Source organism: Dermatophagoides farinae, chromosome 3, assembly GCF_024713945.1.
Source record: "Dermatophagoides farinae isolate YC_2012a chromosome 3, ASM2471394v1, whole genome shotgun sequence".
In the NCBI taxonomy this organism is placed as follows: domain Eukaryota; kingdom Metazoa; phylum Arthropoda; class Arachnida; order Sarcoptiformes; family Pyroglyphidae; genus Dermatophagoides; species Dermatophagoides farinae.
Genome location: NC_134679.1, coordinates 6478408 through 6490383, shown reverse-complemented (window position 1 = coordinate 6490383; position 11976 = coordinate 6478408). Strand labels below are relative to the sequence as shown.

General features: G+C 29.4%; 5 protein-coding genes across 5 annotated transcripts; 2 read left to right on the top strand and 3 right to left on the bottom strand.

The window, feature by feature from the left end:
* The first annotated feature begins 232 nt into the window (after window positions 1–232).
* Window positions 233–3059, top strand: LOC124495283 (proton channel OtopLc). Its single transcript, XM_047058631.2, is given in 5 exon segments — window positions 233–1274; window positions 1392–1558; window positions 1658–2018; window positions 2106–2534; window positions 2537–3059. Coding segments are annotated over 5 exon segments (2250 nt in total). The 5' UTR covers window positions 233–412; the 3' UTR covers window positions 2968–3059.
* On the bottom strand, window positions 3041–3824 carry LOC124494515 (uncharacterized). Its single transcript, XM_047057693.2, has 2 exons — window positions 3718–3824; window positions 3041–3622 (listed from the first exon to the last, which is right to left on the bottom strand). The coding sequence occupies exons 1-2, from the start codon at window positions 3752–3754 to the stop codon at window positions 3129–3131; spliced, it is 531 nt and encodes a 176-aa protein (XP_046913649.2). The 5' UTR covers window positions 3755–3824; the 3' UTR covers window positions 3041–3128.
* A 359-nt stretch (window positions 3825–4183) lies between these two features.
* TRAM (translocating chain-associated membrane protein 1) lies at window positions 4184–6601 on the bottom strand. The gene is made up of 7 exons (XM_047058559.2): window positions 6354–6601; window positions 5892–6285; window positions 5705–5820; window positions 5302–5639; window positions 5114–5224; window positions 4893–5036; window positions 4184–4830 (listed from the first exon to the last, which is right to left on the bottom strand). Exons 2-7 carry the CDS (start codon window positions 6073–6075, stop codon window positions 4515–4517), a joined length of 1209 nt encoding a protein of 402 aa, XP_046914515.1. The 5' UTR covers window positions 6076–6285; window positions 6354–6601; the 3' UTR covers window positions 4184–4514.
* Window positions 6602–7678: 1077 nt separating this feature from the next.
* On the top strand, window positions 7679–9382 carry RnrS (ribonucleoside-diphosphate reductase subunit M2). The gene has a single exon (XM_047058611.2). The coding sequence runs from the start codon at window positions 8018–8020 to the stop codon at window positions 9155–9157; it is 1140 nt and encodes a 379-aa protein (XP_046914567.1). The 5' UTR covers window positions 7679–8017; the 3' UTR covers window positions 9158–9382.
* Window positions 9231–11749, bottom strand: LOC124494842 (uncharacterized). The gene is made up of 3 exons (XM_047058112.2): window positions 10795–11749; window positions 10120–10733; window positions 9231–10054 (listed from the first exon to the last, which is right to left on the bottom strand). Exons 1-3 carry the CDS (start codon window positions 11607–11609, stop codon window positions 9375–9377), a joined length of 2109 nt encoding a protein of 702 aa, XP_046914068.2. The 5' UTR covers window positions 11610–11749; the 3' UTR covers window positions 9231–9374.
* Between the last annotated feature and the right edge of the window lie 227 nt (window positions 11750–11976).

Genomic DNA, 11976 nt, shown 5'->3' with positions numbered 1-11976 from the left:
TTGATTTTTGTTGTTGTTGTTGTCGCTGATTATTGGTGGATTATGATAATAAATGGATTAATTAATCAATATATTAATTTTATATCCGATTTAATATCATCGATTAGCGTTTGTATATGTGATTGGTAGACAAAATGATGAATAAAGTACAAATTCAGTCAAACAATGGAAAAAAAATGTAAAAATTGCATCATTTGGTCGTAATTCGATATAATCAGTCACTGTGATAAGATGTGTGTGCTGAAAATTTAATTTACGGGATTTATGATTTTTTTTATATATCTCACCAGAGATGTTTATTTTTAACAAAAATTTTTTTGCCGTCAATCAATCTGCATTTATTGACTGGATTGGCTGTTTATTGTCATTCTGTTCTGATCATTGATTTTCAGTGTAGGAAAAAAAAATAGCCATGCAAAAATTATCCACCAAAGTACGACGATTATCACGACAATTGTCCAATATTCCACAATTATTACAAAATGTTCAACGTAATAATCAAATGTCAACCGGAGCAGCATTTGTTGGTCTTGATAATTTAAATACATTGAATTTATGGCGTTTAAATCCAGCCACATCATCATCATCGTTTATTAATCGACGAACAATTCAATTCAATAATAATGACGATGATGATGATGATGAAACGAAAGAAAATTTACAAAAACAAGTAAATGAACGTACAATACAATTCATGTCAATTGTATATGCCATATTGTTGATAATCATTGGTGCAATGTGTACATTTTTCAATATATCCAAACCAAATAATCAAATACGTGATATATTTGTCATAATTATTTCAATTATCAGCGCAATTGTAATTTGTTTTTTCCATTATGATATAATAAAATTTCGCCATTGGGCATTACAACGTATTGAAAATGAACGAAGACAGCAACGTAGAAGACAATCAACAAATCAAATATCGAATGCTGCTGCTGCTGCTACTGATATTGCAATCATTTCAAATGGCAATAATAATGTCCAAATCAATGAAGATGATGACGATGATAATAATGATGATCAGGTTCCTGCATATGATACACTATCATTAACAACAGCTGTTATTTTTGATTATTATGATAAAGCCAATTCAAATAATCATCTTGATGATGATGATGATGAACAATTCAATGAAAATGGTGTAAATTCCAATGATGAGATACGACCAGTAAATGATGACAACAAAAAATCAGATGATACAATGATTGCATATCGTTATTTTCGTGGTAGACATGCAAATGATTTTTATCTAAAAATTGGTATGATTGGTAAGTTTGAAAATATTGATTTTTTTTTGTAAAAAAAAAAAAAAAATAATAACAAAATGGGATCATACACATGTTCTGTATACATTCGAATTTTTTTTTCTGTTCTGTTTTGTTTAGTATTTTGTTTCGGTAGTATTACACATATCGGTATCGATCTGGTAAAACAAACATATTTTTTCATCAATCATGATATCGAATGTCAATGTATTTCATTATTATTAATGGAATCAATGAGATTAATATTTTCATTCTATCAACTTTATTTTGTATTCAAATATTCAAATGTAAATAAGTATGCATGTATTCATTTTCGATTAGAAAATCATGTCTAGTTTTGTTTTTTGTTTTTTTTTCTTTCTTTCTCTAAATTCCATTATATATAGATCATTATAAATCGTAATAAAAATCTAGCCCGATTTGCATTGATGCATTTGATTGGCACAAGTATTTCATTCTGGTTTGATACAATCATCGATGATGCTATTGCTGATTATGTTGATAGAAAATTAAATCAAACAAATTATCAAAATCATTCCATTATAATTATTGATGATGATGCTGATGATTCAATAATTAATGGTGAATTTCATGGCCTTAAAAATCATATTTTATTCGAAGAAAATTGTTCAAGAAAAGCAATTATTAGTAATGAATCATTACGTGCATTACCATATCTTTATCCATTCACTATTGAATATAATATTATATTGGCTTCAATCTGGTATATGATATGGTCAAATATTGGTATGTTTTACACATGTAATTGATTTTCATTTTTTTTTTTTTTTTTTGTAAACATTCTTCTCATTTTTGTTTTCGTTCTAATCAAAGGCAAAGTAAAAGATCGTTCATTGTTTACTGAATCATATGAAAAACATTTATTACATAAATATCGTATTTTTAAGACAGATGAAAATGAAGAAATTGAAGATGATAATAATACTAATAATGGTGATGATAATGATGGTAGACGATCAAGTTTATTATTAACTGTTGATTGTCATGCAAGCAATAAAGGTCTTTTTATTGGTTTAGCCATCCTATTGATCATATTGATTACGGTGATCATATTCTTTTCAACAATACATAAAGATGTGTCCAGACATTTTGGTGTTGTCATCTATACATTGCAGATTCTTCTATTAACATTATCATGTTTCGTTATTATACCAATAGCTTATTATCAAATGCATGGCCAATTGGATGTTGTCAATAGTGAACATCGAAATAATTCATTTATGATGATGGATGATATACTAATATGATACCGTTGCCATTCTATTTCATCCACTATACTTGTTCAGCTATTGCTAGTTTGATGATAAATAATTCATTGGAATGTAATAATCTAGCATTGATTGGTATCGATATGCTTACCATCATACAGGTTCTCATACAATCACCATTTATTGTGGATAAAATACGTCGTTGTTCCAATGATATACGTATACGTTTTCGTAAACCTGGTCGTGAATTAGTCACATTAATGTTAATATTAAATGTAACACTTTGGATATTGAATACATTGGAATTGAAAATCGTTGAAGAATATCATGCAACACATGAATATTTTGGTGAATTTTTCACCATGATTTTATCACATACAACATTACCAATGATGTTGTTCTATAGATTTCATTCGTCAGTCTGTTTAAGTCATATATGGAAATATGCATATGAAAAAGATGAATGAATATTGTCATATTTATTTATTTATTCATGTGAATTTTTTCTCCACATTTTCATTTGTTTTTAAACCATTTCGATTAAATCAATTTTTCCATTTTATTTGGCATATTATTTTTTTTTGTCAAATTTCAAATTGTGTCAAAAATTATTTTCCATATAATATTTCTAAAAATAATTCTGAAAAGTTTTATAAAGTTGCAACAAATTGTTGAGAATCTGCAAAAAATTGAAATCCGGTAATTCACCTGGTGTTGATTGATCAGCAGCTGGTGATGTAGCTGTAGTTGATGGATCAACTGGTGATATATTTCCAGTCAATGATTCAATCAATGAACCAACCGCTGATAAAGCTTCTGGTAATAGAGTTGGATCAACCGGCAATGTTGTTGCTTCTGCTGCTGTTGTTGTTGTTGTTGTTGTTAGTGGTAGCGGTGGTGGCAATGAAAAAACCGGTGCTGCTGCTGTTCCAGCTGTAATTAATGAAATTAATGGAAAATTTAATCCAAATAATCCATTTTTATAAAGTGAAAATAAAGATGTCGGAAATGATTGAGCAGAATTAATAGTCGGTGTAAATGCTGCCATTGCAGTGGCTGGATCAAGCAAAGATTGTCTTATTAAAAGTGGATTCGGTGCACTCAAAACAAATTCCATCAATGCTAATCATTAAAAATTTCAATTTAAAATAATTTCAATTGTCTATATTTAAATTGTAAACAAAACAAAACAAAAAAATTGTTGTTGAATAACTTACCAGAAACAATAATGAAAAGACAAAGTGAAAATTTCATTTTGTTTCGATGATTACAACAAACAACTAAAATGGTTTGATGGTTGTACAAAATGATGATTTGAAAATGAACCAAAATCCATCGTTTATATATAGTCGACAAATTGATGTGATGAAACCAAAAAAAAAAAAAAAAATCTAGAAATTTGAAACACTAAACAACTCATGACATTTTGTATAACCAAACAAATTAAACGGTACAACATTATGCCATGAATGTTGAGAATTGATGATAATCTACGGTAAAACAAATCGAAGATAATTAAATTTGTCATCGATGAAATCGAAATTTGATGTGAAATTCTTTTTTTTTCGAAAAATAACATTTTTTTTCAATTTAATTTCAATATATATTTTTTTGTTTGTTTGCAATAATTATTTTTAAAAAAAAAATTTCAACAAAATCATCGATTGATTGATAAAATATGATGCAGAGAAAAAAATAGGTGGGTAAATAGCAAAAAAAAAAAAGAAATGGGGATTATATTGGGGAATGGTTTATTTTTTATGAAATCGAAATCCGGCCAAATGATCTTTATATGTTTGGTATTGAATGATTGATTAATTGATTGATGGATACAGGTGGGAAGAGTATCATATATGTAGTTGTTGATCGAAAGGATTTCAGATTTTTTTTGTGGTCCATTGTTTGTTGTTTTTTTTTTTGGTTTTAACGTTTACGTTTTTTTTTTTTTTTTTTTTTTTGGTTATAATTTGGATAATGATCATTCATCATGTTCTCATGATTATATATGAATCCTTTATTTAACCTTTAGTTTTCCCGTAGATTTTGGTGAATGAAGTTGTTTCGAAGAATTAGCGGATACGGCAGCATTAGCTGTGGTGGTGGTGGCGGTAACCGATGAAGCAATTTGATTTGTTTGAACTGTTGATTGTTGTTGATCAACTTCGGGCAGATCATTAATATCGGCATCAAGCATTTTTTGTGGACGATGAACATTTTTTTTTCGTCGTGCAATTTCAGCTGCACGTTCACGTAAACGTTGCAAATGGAATGTAATGAAATTCAACATCATCCATGCTTGAAGAAAACCAATGGTGGTCAAACAAAACAAACTACGAAATTCAAAGAAAAAAAAATTAAAAATTTTTCATAAAATCAAAATCAATGGTGTTACCGAATCAATGGTGTATTAAAATTTCCTGTTGCAAAATCAACAGATGGTGATGATGTGGCGGCAAAACCATACCAGAATGTTAACACTGAAACACTGATGGATAAGAAACGTACCAATACGAATATGACATTCCAAATGTTGAAACTGAAAATTAAAAATGAAAAGAAAAACAAAATTCAAATTAAAAAATCAATCAAAAATGACCACCCATGACCACATACATATAGCCAGAGATTTTAGTCTTGTTAGAAAAATATAAAAGCCGTGATAGATGAAAAAATGATTCGGATAGATAATGAATCAATGACAGGCATAATGCAATTCGTGTGAAACTAGTAGTAGAATGAAGAAAAAAAAATCAATTTTAGATGAATGGTAAATCAATCAATCAATATATATGATACATTACTTCAAATAATAGGCTGCAATAAATAAAAACAGATACAACAATGAATAACTAGCACGATGAACCAGTTCATCACGTTTAACTTTTTGAAAATAAAGCTCAGGAAATGCATGTAACCAATAGGCAATTTGTACGATAAAATAATATTTATTAATATATGGCATTTCGACATGTCGTTCAGGATAATCTTGCCAAAGTCTTTGTAATGGTAATAGAAAACCTTCACGACGTAATATTTCACCGGCCCATACGATTGATAGTAAAAAGAATACAAGCAATTGACCACTTTCATTAAATTTTGAATGTTTTGTTTTAGAAAGATGAAGTTTTCGATTGATTTTCTATACAAAACAAAAAAAATGAACAACTAGTTAGGACAAATCTTAATAAAATATCAAACACATACATCGATAATATATTCCTGTACAACGGCGTGTATAACGATACTGATTAAAAAATAAAAGAATATAACACATAAATCTTTTGGTCCACTCGAATATAATGCCATTGGATTGCCTAATGCTGACAAAAGAAAAAAAAATGATGATGATTTGAAATGAAATTGGTAGATATTGGCAAAAAAAAATTGATACCTTCGGTTGTATTATGTTGTAATGCAACAAAATAGGCAGCATATGGTGATGTGGCTTGAAATAATAATGAAACAACAATAATCATTGCCAGACAGGATATAATGTCAGCATGATTTTGTATGAAAAATTCATGTGATAATATTGGTGGTGATTTCACCGAACCGGTACGACGTTTAATTGCCATTTTTTTGCTGTAAATTTCTTTGATTGTTTTTTTTGTTTTGTTTGGTCTTTATGATTATTATGATTATTTGATCGTTAATACTATGTATTTTTGCACTTGTTTTTCTGTATCGAATGATAATGGTGTGTGGTGGAATCAGAATCAGAATTCACACACTACAGCAGCAGTTGTGGAATTTTTTTTGTTTGTTTGTTTGTTTTTAATTTGATTCTGCAATATTTAAAAAACAAAAATTTGAAATTAATAAAACAAAAATGATTCATACTGAGAAAACATACCGTTGATTTGATTTGCTGGAATTTTTGGCAGAGAAGAAAAAAAAATTCGAAATTCTTAACATTCAAAAGAAAAACGAAAAAAAAAATTAATTAATTGAAAAAAAGCGGGGAAGAAATGTAATGAAATGATTATTTAAAAAAAAAAATCCAGAATTTGTTGACGTGTATCGTCGTCGTCGTCGCCGTCGTTTCTTGTTTTTCCAATCCACACATACACATACATACACAGACAAACAGGCAGACACAGTAGCTTTTTTTTTATTTACTTGTTTGATGATTTGAGTATGATGATGATGATGATGATGATGGTAGTGGTGGTGATGGTGGTGGTGGCCGATGATGATGATGATGATGAGCAGACGCCACGAAGCACATTAAATGTACAAAAAAAAAACTGAAATGTGGCCACCATAAAGAGATACACAATTTTTTTTTGTTGTTGGCTGTATTTGTGTACTATCCGGTGTTTATAGAGTTGTTGTTGGATTGGATCGGAATGTCCTGGAAATAATTTCACAAAAAAGCAAATTAAAAAAAAGCTATAATCAGCCAAATGATATATGTTCATCTTCCAAGTGTCCAAATATTTTTTTTTTCTATTGATCGATTAGATTTACCTTTATTTCGCGATATGTGAGTTGTTTATTGTTTATTGTTGTTGATGGTGATGGTGATGGTGGTGATGGAACCGGATTTGTACATTTTACAATTCTAAAAACAAAACAAAACAAGAAAAACAAAATAAAAGCCAATTTTTTTTCTGTTTGTTACCACCAACTAACCTCATTCATTAGAGAGATAATTGTCTCAAAAAAAAATGCTGATGATGATGATGATTATTAAAATGGTAACAAGACATACCATGTGTTCACTATTTTTGATAATAATAATGGATAATGGATCATTGATCAGGAAATAGATTTCAAATTTTCATCAAGGAAATCTAGCAATAACGAAAAAATTTTTTTGCCAAATAACTTTTCATTTCACACTAAAATAGATTATTATCGATCTTGGATTTTTTGTCCATACACAAAAAAAAATAAAAATAAAAATAAAATAACACCACTGTAAACAATGTGGATTTTTTTTCGATGATCAACAAAACGATAACAAAAAAAAATAAAAAAAAAACCTAAATAAAAAATTCGAATCGAAATAAAATGAAAAAAAAATTCAATAGATGTCGACACATGCAACCAGTGTGTGTGTGTGTGTAACATAAAAGGCAACATTATCATAACTCGTCATGTATAAAAAACATTGGCTACGTTTTATATTTTTCATACATATATATTGCCAATGGCAAACATTGTATAATCATCGGTTTTTCAGTTGTTTATCCAACAATAATTTTGGCGCTAGAATTTTTTCTGTTTCACTATAGTTAACCGCTCAAAATCTAAACTATTGAATTGAATGATGATGATGATCAACTATGAAATATATTTTACCGCCTAAAATTTTTTTGGCGGTTAAAACCAATGTGTGTGTATACAAAACGAGTATATAAATCGTTCAACGTGAATCACTTTCATTTACTCATTTTCTTCTTTTTTTTTTGATTTTCACTCTCACTCTCCTTCAACTTTAAACGAATTTTTCAATTCGAATTGGCTTTGTTATTGAGAACAAAAAAAATAATTTTCCGAATAAATTCCAAAATGCCTCCAGTTTTAAATTGTGAAACTTCTTCTTCGACGGCCACCAATGCCAATACTGAAAATGGATTTAAATTGAATGATGATGATGAATTTTCAAAGAAACTAGTCATTTCTAATGCCGTTGATAACGAATCGAAATCTGATCAAAATTCGAATTTTGATGATGATGATGATGATGAACCATTATTGCGTGAAAATCCAAATCGTTTTGTTTTGTTTCCAATTCAATATCATGACATTTGGATCATGTATAAAAAAGCTGAAGCATCATTCTGGACAGTTGAAGAAGTGGATCTAAGTCGTGATATTGCCCATTGGAATCAATTGAATGCAAATGAAAAACATTTCATTACACATGTATTGGCATTTTTTGCTGCAAGCGATGGTATTGTCAATGAAAATCTGGCCGAACGTTTTATTCGTGATGTACAAATACCAGAAGCACGTTGTTTTTATGGCTTTCAAATTGCCATTGAAAATGTTCATTCAGAAATGTATTCATTATTGATCAATACATATGTATCGGATCGTAGTGAACAAGATTTTCTATTCAATGCCATACGTAATTTACCTTGTGTAGAAAAAAAAGCTAAATGGGCTATACGTTGGACCCAGGATGATTCAGTTACATTCGCTGAACGTTTGATTGCATTTGCAGCCGTTGAAGGAATCTTTTTTTCTGGTTCATTTGCCGCAATTTTTTGGCTTAAAAAACGTGGCCTCATGCCTGGTCTTACATTTTCGAATGAATTGATTTCACGTGATGAAGGATTACATTGTGATTTTGCATGCTTATTGTTTCACCATATTCGTAATCGTCCATCACCACAACGAATTGTTGATATTATTATCGATGCTGTATCGATTGAACAGGAATTCTTGACCGATGCATTACCAGTTTCATTGATTGGCATGAATTCAAAATTAATGTCCGATTATATTGAATATTGTGCAGATCGTTTATTGGTAGAATTGAATTGTGAAAAACATTATAAAACGGCCAATCCATTTGAATTTATGGAACAAATTTCATTGGAAGGTAAATCAAATTTTTTCGAAAAACGTGTTGCCGAATATCAAAAAAGTGGTGTCATGTCACGGCCTGAAGATCAGATATTTGTTACAGATGCTGATTTTTAATATGAAAAAATTCTTCATTCAATTTAATCGATTTGCTATCGACAAACAAACAAAAAATCAATTGGATCATTCATTTCTTTTTTCATTCATTTTTTCGATTAATTTATTCATTTATTGAAAATTTTTTTTTCTAATTAATATCTACACAAATATGTTTTGTTTTCGAAATCAAAAAAAAAACATGATAGCATTAATGAATTTGAATAAAAATTAAAATTCAAAAACTAATTGGAAATTTGAATACATTTGATGTTTTTAATGAATTTTGTTTACGTGCTGCTGCTGCCGCTGCCGATGTTGGTATCCATTCTGATTGTGGGCCAAAAATATTCGATGATGCATTATTTTTATCCATTATCGTCGTATAATGATGATGATTTGATAATGAGGAATCAATATTTATTATTGTTTTGGTTGTCGTCGATGTTATCAAAGGTTTTGGAGTTGTTGTTGTTGTTGTTGATATAATCGCTTTCCATGATGATGGTGATTCAGTTGATACTATTGTTGGATTTATTGTCGATTTTTTATGATAATTATAATTTGGTTTTATAGTAGTAGTTTTCAATGGGTTTTTTCTCATTGAATTTTGATTAGATATTGAATTGTTTACAGTTTGATTTGATTTATCAATTGATTCGGTTGTTGTTATTGTTGATGTTGTTGTAGGAACAGGTGCTGATTGATAATGATGATGATGATGATGATTTTGATCAACAATCATGATAGGTTCATTTTCATCATGTTGTATTCCATAATAGTAAGGATTATCATCATCATGATCATCATTGACCATTACATTGTGATGAGCAGCATTCATCAAAAAATCACCCATAAATTCGTTAGTAGCCAGATTTTTTCCACTTCGATCCAGATGATTATTTGATGTTTCCATCGCTTTGAATAAGAAAATTTCGATTAAAATTTAATCTATAAAAATAAATTTTTCTATGTTCGCTTACCAAATTTAAGTTCAACATCGGGATCATGAATACCAAGAATAGGTGGTCCAACATAATATGGGCCGCCAATATGTTTCAATGGATAAGGATGATATGGTTGTATTTGTTCAGATCCATCGGCAATCATTGCTTTGGATGATCGTGTATTTTCCGATGATGATGGTGATAAATTGGATGTAAGTTTACCCAATGCTTTCCATAAATTATTTAAACCTTTTTTCGATGACGATTTGGAATTATTTTCCACATTCATCTGTTGCTGCTGTTGTTGTTGCATTAATGTTTGATCTAATTGTTGAAGAACAAAAGACATTGATGATGGATCATGACGATGATCCATTATATTTGTTTTTGGTGATGATGATGAGGCCGTATTGGGTAATGTAAATGTTTGTCCAACAAATGATTCAAAAGCAGCAGATGAATGCGATGTTGGATATATTGTTGGATTATTCATTCTGAAATGTGGTTTCGATTGTGATGGCGATGATGATGATGATGGATAATGATATGAATGATATGAATTTGATGATGAATATTGCATCGGTATTGATCGAATTGCTTGTTGTTGTTGTTGTTGAATTGCTGATGGATGAACAATCCATGATTTTGGACTGGTAGGGAGTGAAAAAAAAAATTATTTTCATTAATTGAAATTCAAAAATAAAAACTTACTAATAGATAGGAATATATAAATGACCATCAAAACCATTGGTCATTGGATGGCCCAATATAATTCCTAATGGTGATTGTTGTTGTTGTTGTTGCTGCTGCTGCTTCTGTTTTTGTTTTGATTGTTTTGAATATTGTTGAGAATGATATGATGATGACGATGATGATGTTGGTGATGATGGCACATAATGATTACCGGTTGTCATTCTCATTGATGATGATGATGATACTTTTGATTTTTCATTTGTTCCTGACATTTGTAGTATGTCTTCATCATGATGAATAGCTGATGATGATGATGATGATGATGACATGATTGGTGTTGTTATATCTGGCATAAATAATGAATAAACATTTTGATTTGGAACAAAATTTATCGATCCAATTTGATCGCTAGTGATACCATCATCATGATTACTCCAACGGCTAGCAATTGGTTTATATAAATTCTGATTCGATTTATAATCATATTGAGTATCGATTTCTTGTTTATGATCCATTAACATTTTCATCAATCGATCAGGATCATTATTCGATTGTTGATGTTGTGGTTGATCAAATCGTTTTGTTATTGTTGATGATGGCAATAATAAATTTCTAAATGGATGATAATCATGTAAAACAGAAATACTGGCATTTTGATTGAATAATTTTGAATTATTTTTCGATTTTATCGTCGACGACGTCGTCGTCGTTGTTGTTGTTGTTATGGTTGTTGCAGTAGATTCAACAGAATAATCATCATCAAAAATAATAAACAACAAAAATAATGATGTTATTAAAAATAGAAAAAATTCTGAAAAATTCAAATGATTCATTTTTGATGTTGTAAAAAACAAACAAACAAACGAAAAAAAATCACATTTAAAACAATCTGTTGAATCAAATAATCGAATGTTTGTTTGTTGTGTGTTGAACAGAAAATCAATTCATTCGACTATTGTGACCAAACAAAAACGACATTAACGGCTGGTTAGTCGTCTATATCGAGACAAAGTCAATTTTATCATCACCGTCATCATCATCATCATGATCATTAGTTAAACAAACGAACGAATGAAAAAAAAAATTGAAAGTAACACAAAAAAAAGAGTCGTCGATTTTTTTGTCGAAATGAAAATTATAAAATCATCATCATCATCATCGTCATCATCAATGGTGAATTGTCCAGAAGGTAAGAGAAAA

Excerpts from the sequence above, each read along its gene's own strand:
- LOC124494515 (XM_047057693.2), bottom strand. The coding sequence starts at position 3,754 with ATGAAATTTTCACTTTGTCTTTTCATTATTGTTTCTG. Across the intron at positions 3,623-3,717 it reads TCTTTTCATTATTGTTTCTG|CATTGATGGAATTTGTTTTG; the intron begins GTAAGTTATTCA and ends TTTAATGATTAG.
- TRAM (XM_047058559.2), bottom strand. The coding sequence starts at position 6,075 with ATGGCAATTAAACGTCGTACCGGTTCGGTGAAATCACCACCAATATTA. Across the intron at positions 5,037-5,113 it reads ACTAAAATCTCTGGCTATAT|TTTCAACATTTGGAATGTCA; the intron begins GTATGTGGTCAT and ends TTTAATTTTCAG. Across the intron at positions 4,831-4,892 it reads TTTAATACACCATTGATTCG|TTTGTTTTGTTTGACCACCA; the intron begins GTAACACCATTG and ends TGAATTTCGTAG.
- RnrS (XM_047058611.2), top strand. The coding sequence starts at position 8,018 with ATGCCTCCAGTTTTAAATTGTGAAACTTCTTCTTCGACGGCCACCAAT.
- LOC124494842 (XM_047058112.2), bottom strand. The coding sequence starts at position 11,609 with ATGAATCATTTGAATTTTTCAGAATTTTTTCTATTTTTAATAACATCA. Across the intron at positions 10,734-10,794 it reads TTATATATTCCTATCTATTA|TCCAAAATCATGGATTGTTC; the intron begins GTAAGTTTTTAT and ends ACTCCCTACCAG. Across the intron at positions 10,055-10,119 it reads CGATGTTGAACTTAAATTTG|CGATGGAAACATCAAATAAT; the intron begins GTAAGCGAACAT and ends TCTTATTCAAAG.